This window comes from Micropterus dolomieu, linkage group LG11 (genome assembly GCF_021292245.1).
Source record: "Micropterus dolomieu isolate WLL.071019.BEF.003 ecotype Adirondacks linkage group LG11, ASM2129224v1, whole genome shotgun sequence".
In the NCBI taxonomy this organism is placed as follows: Eukaryota; Metazoa; Chordata; class Actinopteri; order Centrarchiformes; family Centrarchidae; genus Micropterus; species Micropterus dolomieu.
In genome coordinates this window covers 7,707,963-7,716,282 of record NC_060160.1, presented here as the reverse complement: position 1 = coordinate 7,716,282, position 8,320 = coordinate 7,707,963, and the positions used below count along the sequence as shown (strand labels likewise).

The 8,320-nt window shown below is 38.8% G+C and overlaps 2 protein-coding genes across 4 annotated transcripts in view; one reads left to right on the top strand and one right to left on the bottom strand.

Annotated features, from left to right (window-relative positions):
• Window positions 1-1,337: 1,337 nt before the first annotated feature.
• Window positions 1,338-6,053, bottom strand: LOC123978831 (putative deoxyribonuclease TATDN3). Of its 2 annotated transcripts, none has more exons than XM_046062352.1 (10): window positions 5,932-6,053; window positions 5,812-5,844; window positions 5,653-5,726; window positions 5,491-5,575; window positions 4,539-4,601; window positions 4,327-4,436; window positions 3,704-3,759; window positions 3,511-3,623; window positions 3,115-3,195; window positions 1,338-1,746 (listed from the first exon to the last, which is right to left on the bottom strand). In XM_046062352.1, the coding sequence occupies exons 1-10, from the start codon at window positions 6,049-6,051 to the stop codon at window positions 1,603-1,605; spliced, it is 879 nt and encodes a 292-aa protein (XP_045918308.1). In that variant the 5' UTR covers window positions 6,052-6,053; the 3' UTR covers window positions 1,338-1,602. The 2 variants fall into 2 exon arrangements, with proteins under 2 accessions (XP_045918308.1, XP_045918309.1); XM_046062353.1 differs by having other exon boundaries at window positions 3,115-3,192.
• A 78-nt stretch (window positions 6,054-6,131) lies between these two features.
• The window catches only part of fuca2 (alpha-L-fucosidase 2), a 5,306-nt gene continuing 3,117 nt past the window's right edge, over window positions 6,132-8,320 (top strand). Inside the window, exons 1-4 of one of the 2 annotated variants that reach the window (XM_046062325.1) lie at window positions 6,132-6,506; window positions 7,017-7,204; window positions 7,392-7,731; window positions 7,809-8,019. In XM_046062325.1, the coding sequence (XP_045918281.1) occupies window positions 6,319-6,506; window positions 7,017-7,204; window positions 7,392-7,731; window positions 7,809-8,019 (927 nt within the window). In that variant the 5' untranslated portion in view covers window positions 6,132-6,318. The remainder of the gene's footprint in view (window positions 6,507-7,016; window positions 7,205-7,391; window positions 7,732-7,808; window positions 8,020-8,320) is intronic. The other variant, XM_046062326.1, reaches the window with a different exon arrangement.

Here is an 8,320-nt window from a genome sequence, read left to right as displayed (position 1 = left end):
GCAAAGCATTTGTGAAGCCACAACACGCACAACCTTGAGGCGGATGGGCTACAACAGCAGAAGACCCCACCGGGCACCACTCATCTCCACTACAAATAGGAAAAAGAGGCTACAATTTGCAAGAGCTCACCAAAATTGGACAGTTGAAGACTGGAAAAATGTTGCCTGGTCTGATGAGTCTCAATTTCTGTTGAGACATTCAGATGGTAGAGTCAGAATTTGGCGTAAACAGAATGAGAACATGGATCCATCATGCCTTGTTACCACTGTGCAGGCTGGTGGTGGTGGTGTAATGGTGTGGGGGATGTTTTCTTGGCACACTTTAGGCCCCTTAGTGCCAATTGGGCATCGTTTAAATGCCACGGCCTACCTGAGCATTGTTTCTGACCATGTCCAGCCCTTTATGGCCACCATGTACCCATCCTCTGATGGCTACTTCCAGCAGGATAATGCACCATGTCACAAAGCTCAAATCATTTCAAATTCATTTCTTGAACATGACAATGAGTTCACTGTACTAAAATGGCCCCCACAGTCACCAGATCTCAACCCAATACAGCATCTTTGGGATGTGGTGGAACGCGAGCTTCGTGCCCTGGATGTGCATCCCACAAATCTCCAACTGCAAGATGCTACCCTATCAATATGGGCCAACATTTCTAAAGAATGCTTTCAGCACCTTGTTGAATCAATGCCACGTAGAATTAAGGCAGTTCTGAAGGCGAAAGGGGGTCAAACACAGTATTAGTATGGTGTTCCTAATAATCCTTTAGGTGAGTGTATATTGCTTGTCAATAGTTGATACATGGGGCTCTGTCAGTGTCTTTGATAGTAGAAATTGACAAGGAATACGTTTCCACTGAATTTAAGTTTAACTGGTTGGAAAAGTCCCCAAATCAGCATTGAAACACCCAAATATTTTACATTAAACCTTTCACCAATTCAAGTGTCAGCAGAGTGTTAGCAGCAAGTCACACCTAAAGTAAAGGAGCACTTGAAGCTGTGACAGGAGAATCATCTAGGGCCATCACAGTTTGGTTATAGCAGCTGATAGTGAATGATGAATCACCTTTTAATTATAGAGAAAGAACAGCAAAACTGAAATAAATAGTACAGTCAACCAGGGAAATTACTATGTTAATGATATCACTGCTCTGCTTAGATCTGTTAATGGGTAATATGAATAAAACAGGCATGATGTCCTGATTATTCACTTTACATTGACATGAATGTTTAAATGACCCTGATGGATGTCAACTGTTGGTTTTGTAACATGACACGGTGTTTCTGAAATGTTGGATGTTTCAGATGTATCATGCCCATGAAAAATACACAACTTGTGTGTGAAATCTTCCTTTATTTAGGAGTTAAACAAGATTAATAAATGTTTTTCAGCACTCAGGTGCAGTTATATTGTCCACATACAGGTTTTTCAGCTTTAACTATGTGGCTCTGACACTGATTTACACCTTATCTGACCCTCTGCTTTTTATTGATTTACACTTAAGGGTATCTTGGTTTAATCAGACTTCCACATTTAGTTATTTGGGTAAACAAATAAAAAGCGACTCTAGACTGATGAAATCAACTTTAAAGGCTTTGTCAGGGTCTGATGGCAGACTTTAGCTTTGGGAAGAGTCGGAGAGCATTCTGTGTCGTCACCTCCATCACCGTCTGCAGCGCCACTCCTTTGATCTTGCTGATGTACTCAGCAGAGATACAGATGTTTTTGGGCTCATTTCTCACCTGAATTTGGGACACAGAACATGAAAGACATAACATGAGTGGGTGAATGAAGCTTTAATGATAAATGCCTTTAAATTTTTTTTATATATTAATAATTCTTAATAATGTAAATATTGCACATACCCACACATCTTTATATTTGTCTTTATTTTTTATAGTTATACTATTATATTTATATACTCTTTATCTATCTACCTTTGACAAGTGCAACTGTGACAAAAGAATTTCCCCTCGGGGATCAATAAAGTATTTCTGATTCTGATATAAAAACACACAACAGATTTTAAGTTGGGTCACAAATATGCATGTAAAAGAAAAGTCAAGGAGTTTTAATAAATATCCTCCTAAAAATAAACAACTTCGATCACTGCTTCAAATCAAAAAGGAATAAGAAAGGTTTTCACTAGAGCTGCAACAATTAATCAATTAGCTGTCAACTATTAAATTAATCTGCAACTATTTTGATAATTGATTATTTGGTGTGAGTACAAGAAAACAAAAAATCCTCTTTCTGATTCCAGCTCCATAAATGTTAATATTTTCTGGTTCCTTAACTACTCCATGACAATAAACTGAATATCTTTGGGTTGTGGACAAAACAAGATATATAAGGACGGCTTTGGGAAATACTGATTGACCTCAGGACGGCAGTACCTTCTTTCTGAATAATAATAGCTTATTAGAAATGTTAAAAAAACAAATGAAAATGCTTTGAGAAAGGTTTATTTGGACAATAACAAAACATGAAATGCAATGTAAATATAGAAGAAACAAATGGGCACTGTTACGCTAAAAAAAACAAGCTACAGATTACTGCATTATAGTCCATTACATTTTGAATAGTCACCTGCCACCTGAATTTTGTTTCCCTTTTAATAAAATAAAAACATTTCCACCATAAATTGGTGCAGACAATTTCTCCAAAATGCAGGAAATGCTGAAAGTCCACCACTCATATTTCAGCATTGAATATTTCTTCAAAACGGTGTTAAAATATCTTCTCGTCTTGTTCTCGTGAACTCAACATTGTGCATCGTCATGTATCATGAGTGTATCATCATATCATCACTCCCCTAATCTGAGCCATTATGTCCCCACCACTTTTCAACACAAAGTGACGCCCTTGGAGCTTGGTCCATGCATAGCGACCTGTACATTCGCTGCTTTGCTCTGGTGCTCAAATGCTGATATGTTGCCACTGACAGGGTGTCTGAATGTTTGATTGATTGTGGTTGTTCTGTTTTTGTTTAATGTGTCTGGTATATGGAAAAGGAATTGCCTTAGTTGCAGCCCAGCTATCACAGCCATAAACAGCATGGATATGAATTTCAGCACCTTTATGTTAATTTGAGTGGAAAAATACTTTACCTGCTTTTCTGGACCAAGAGCCGGTGAATCCGTTTCTAGACAGATGTTCTCTAATGGCAACTGTTTCACAAGTTTCTGCTTCTTGGTGGAAAATACACAAACGTTCATCATCAGTCAATAACATTAATAACGATAAAGGAAAATGGAGAAAATGTGATAAAACCAACCAATAAAAAAAAACAAGTTAACATGTCAGTGATGTCTGAAGAGACCATGTCAGTAGTTTAATTGTGTGAACTGGAATTGCTCACACACAAAAGGACAAAGATATTCAATGTTTTTTTTGTCTACCTACACACATAAAAGACAAATAACAATATGTATGTGTCAGAGTAAATGTGTTGGGCTGGGTTAGGACGCAGTGTAAAGTTAACACAATCAGGTGCTCTGCTTTACCTGTTCACTCCGTGTTATAGATGGTGGGATAGAAAAGAAATATCCAGCCTTCACTCCCTCCATGGCAACAGACGGTTTCCCATCAAAAGCATGAAGCAGGGCTTTTTCGACACCTAGTGAAATTTCGGAGGAACTACAGTTTATGCTCGACTTTATCCAGAGGGAAATTGAGAAACTAAACTTTGCTGTTCACCTTGCTCCTTCAGGAGGTGGATGGTGGGCCTTCCTGCAGACCGTGAATGAACATTTCTACAAGTAAAACACACACAAAAATATTATGAAAATGCATATAAGTGCACAAACTGAGATCATTCTGCAAATACAATAATGCAATTATGACACGCACGTCGTAACATATGTATTAATTTTGTACTTGATGTGTCTGCAAACACAATTGCTAAAATCCAGCTTAATGCAATACTGCACTACCTAACACTTAATAAGCTGTCAGTGGCGCAACCAATAGCTGATTGTTAAGAACTATTAAATGTTTTCTCAAAGTCAAGTATTGTGTGTGAAAAGATCTCTTAAATTCAAATATAACACGTATACAAAGTACAATTATGACATTTTGACATTACGTCTTCATCAGGTAATGATGAAAAACACAATGGATTAATTACCTGATGAAGATGTAATGTTGAAATGTCATTATTAAACTAAATAAGCAGCTTATCGGTGTTGGTTGCTTTTTTCTTTATATTGTTTTTCACCTTTCACCCAAGCAATTGATATAATAGCAAGATGTGACTACCCTATCTCGGGAAGCTTAAATTTTACCAGTAATATTGTCTACAGCACTGCAGTGTGACTCACAGAGGGAGATCCAGTTCCTTGGCTATCTGTGCCTGACGAATGAGGACCTGCCTTTGGCTCTCTTTATCAGTGTCACTCCTGACATATCTGGGTGTGAAATCCAAACCAACCTAAAACAACAGACGCAAAAAAGAGTTAACATGAACGCAAAAGAAGGACAGGACAGCAAACTGTTATTCAACTAAATCACACCAGCAATATTGAATCATTACCTCTCCAATAGCCACAAGGTGGTCTTTGTATTTCTCTATTATGGGTAGAGCAGCATCTAGATCCTGCATAAAAAAAACAGAAAAATATGATTTATTCTTACCCCTAGTGGAATCGTCCAGGTTTTGAGATATCCATCTTTGAGAATTCATGGTGGGTGTGATAGGATTTGTGTGCTCATAAATTTTTATAAAAATCAGCAGCAACTTCTCTTTCCAGGAACAACTCCCCTGTTACTCTGGGACATCACTGGGAACACTGTTTGGTGGAACTACTGTAGTTTCTACAGAAAGTGTTGACAGCGTCTTCTGTGGATCATCCAGAGTAATAATGAGGACATTGTTTCTGGAAAGGGGTGCTGCTGTATTTCATTGCTGTGAGTGCCACAAAATTCTATTCAAGGTCATTTAATAGAGATTTCAGGAAGAGAACAGAAGAGGGATTCCTCCTCCAGGATGGACTGACATGCAATAGAGGCAAAGTCCACGGTTCAGATTCAATCGAGCACCTTTGTTGCATGTCTTTCTTCTCTCTTTACCCTCATTTACTATCATCTCTACTGTCGTCACTAAATAAAGGCAAAAAATGCCCCATCAAATAATTTCTACATATCATGTAATAGACAGCATATATACAAAGTTTTCACTCTGAGTGGACTGAAGTAAAAATAGTAAAATTACAAAATGGAGAAAGAGGGAGAGGAGAGTGGAGAGTAGGTTAATAAAGTGCACACATATATTAAGACAGGTTTATACAAGAATTCTATTAGGACCTAGAACCTGAATTACCTCTGTTGTATCTGGGTTGTGGCAGAAATCTCAGATAAAGATCTCAAAACATGGCCAACAAACAAAAGAATACCTGCCTGGACTTACACCACTACAGTTAATTGAGAAAATGTGTTGTTGTTTTTTTTGTAATTTTGGTGAACAGACCCTTTTAAGTCCATCCTACCTGGAGACAAGCCCCCCTCTGTTGCTCCGGGGATACTTGTTGAACAGGGTGGACTCCTAGGCAGGGAAAAATAAAACCTGGAAACCTAGGGAAAAGCTTTAAAAGGTCAGTACAGAGAGACAATAAATACGCTAAATTTTAATTATGTCACTTTATAGTTACCTCTGTGACAACTCAATAATCTTGTCAAATTCCCCAGCATGCTCAGCTACAGCTAATAGCGCAAACAGCCCAGCCTTGGAAATAATAAAGTAAAGGAAATTATTAAACACACACATACCTTAGGCTAATTCTGGCCAATGCTTCTTAGCTGAGACTCACCTTTTTTGAGCTCTCAATTACCTCCTCTATGTCCTGTCAACCAAAAGAGGAAAAGTTAACGCCTAACAAGATATTCCAGAGATAATAACATTCACTTGTGTCCTTTGAAGCGAGATCTACCTTGTCAAAATCCCCCGCAGAGATATGACAGTGACAATCAACGTAGCCTTGCATGTGGACAATGACGCGGTTCAAAACCAAAACATTAGCCTTTTCCGGTAAAGGAGGCTGAACGCGCATGCGTAGACTAGTCGGAGCGCTTGATGTGGAACGCCGCGTTGCCCGGGAGAGCGGTGTTCCATTAAATCTGATTGGTCGAACCTCACCGGCGCGTCAACGGACAACTATTCAACATTCCCATTGTTTTCAATGTTTTCAAGAAGCTGCCTCTTGTTTTATTACATTATATTTATTTAACTTCCTCATCTTGGTAACTTTATGCTTTATCATGTGATTGCCACCGCGCCCTCCGGATCATTTTGTCACACTAGGTGATTTGGACCTGAAATGGGAGGTTTAACGGTTTCTTTGCTGGTGTCGATGCTGTTGATCGGCACCAGCACAGCAAAATACGAACCGAACTGGAAATCCATCGACTCCAGACCGCTACCAGAGTGGTACGACCAGGCCAAGTTTGGTATCTTTATACACTGGGGGGTCTTCTCTGTCCCGAGCTTCGGCAGCGAGTGGTTCTGGTGAGTTCTGTTCCCTATTTCTACAAATTATTTTACATATCAATTACAAGGTAGTTTATTTATCATTATACAACACAAGGCTACACACACAGAACTTAACAGATAATCAAATGTGTATTAAAATAAAACAAGAGGCTAGTTATAAAAAAAAATGTAACGTTTTAAATTTTACATGCAACGAAGGAGCAGTGGGGGACAATTCAGAACATTTACCCAAGTATGTTACTTAAGTACAAATTGGAGATATTTGTACTTTACTTGAGTATTTTCTTTCCACTACACCTCAGAGGGAAATACTGTACTTTTTACTTCACTACATTTACCTGACATATCAATACTAGTTACTTTACAAAGAACGATTTCACACACAAAACATATGAAGAGTTTGATGTTTTGTTATAAATTAAACTCCTTTATTTTATAGGCCTACAAGGACAGATAGTTAATTTGATTGTCAATCAACAAATAGAACAAAATTGCTCACTGTCTTGCATTTATTTTCTGTTCCAGGTGGTACTGGCAGAAGCAAAAACTAAAGCCGTATGTTGACTTTATGCAGAGGAATTATCCTCCAGACTTCAAGTATCAAGATTTTGCACAGCAGTTCACTGCGGAGTTCTTCGATGCCAAAGAATGGACGGACATCTTCGCCTCATCAGGAGCCAAGTACATCGTCCTGACCACAAAACATCATGAAGGTACAGGACACGATCGACATCCTGCCTCTCAGTTTTGTTTCTTGTTAAAGTTATTTTGTCACAAAAGATAATTTGCAATAAGTGTGATAAAACAAGGACATTAGTCCACATATTTGGAGTGTTAATACTGGGCTGCATCCTTTCAGCTGTGCAGGAGACGTATTGTTTTATCTATATATTTTTTCAGGTTTCACACTATGGGGCTCCAAAAACTCCTGGAACTGGAACGCAGTGGATGTTGGACCAAAAAGAGACCTGGTAGATGAAGTGGCGAGTGCTCTCCGTGCTCACAGTGACCTGCGTTTAGGACTTTATCACTCTCTCTTTGAGTGGTATAATCCGCTTTTTGAACAGGACACTGCCAATGTCTTCACTACAAACTATTTTCCTGCCAGTAAAACTCTTCCTGAGCTTTATGAGCTCATTGTTAAGTACAAACCAGAGGTGCTGTGGTCTGATGGGGACGGAGACGCCCCTGACAAGTACTGGAACAGCACAGGTTTCTTAGCCTGGCTCTATAATGACAGGTAATACAGTTGGATTAATTTGTTTAAAATGTTTAATTTACATAGTTAGTGGGATATTAACCTGTATTCCTTCACAGTCCTGTACGAGACACAGTGGTGACAAATGATCGCTGGGGCTCTGGCTCCATCTGCACCCATGGTGGATATTACACCTGTGCTGATCGCTACCAGCCAGGACACCTGCTCAAACACAAATGGGAAAACTGCATGACCATCGACACAAAGTCCTGGGGTTACAGACGTAATGCTCCTCTCAGTGACTACCTCACAACTGAGCAGCTTGTAGCGGTGAGAGTTGAACTGCTCCATCTAAAACAAAGTCATTACACATGATTAAATGGCTTTTATGGATATACATACATACATACAGTGGGTACGGAAAGTATTCAGACCCCTTTAAATTTTTCACTCTTTGTTTCATTGCAGCCATTTTCCAAAAATCAAAAAAGTTCATTTTATTTCTCAGTAATGTACACTCAGCACCCCATCTTGACAGAAAAAAACAGAAATGTAGAAATTTTTGCAAATTTATTAAAAAAGAAAAACTGAAATATCACATGGTCATAAGTATTCAGACCCTTTGCCGTGA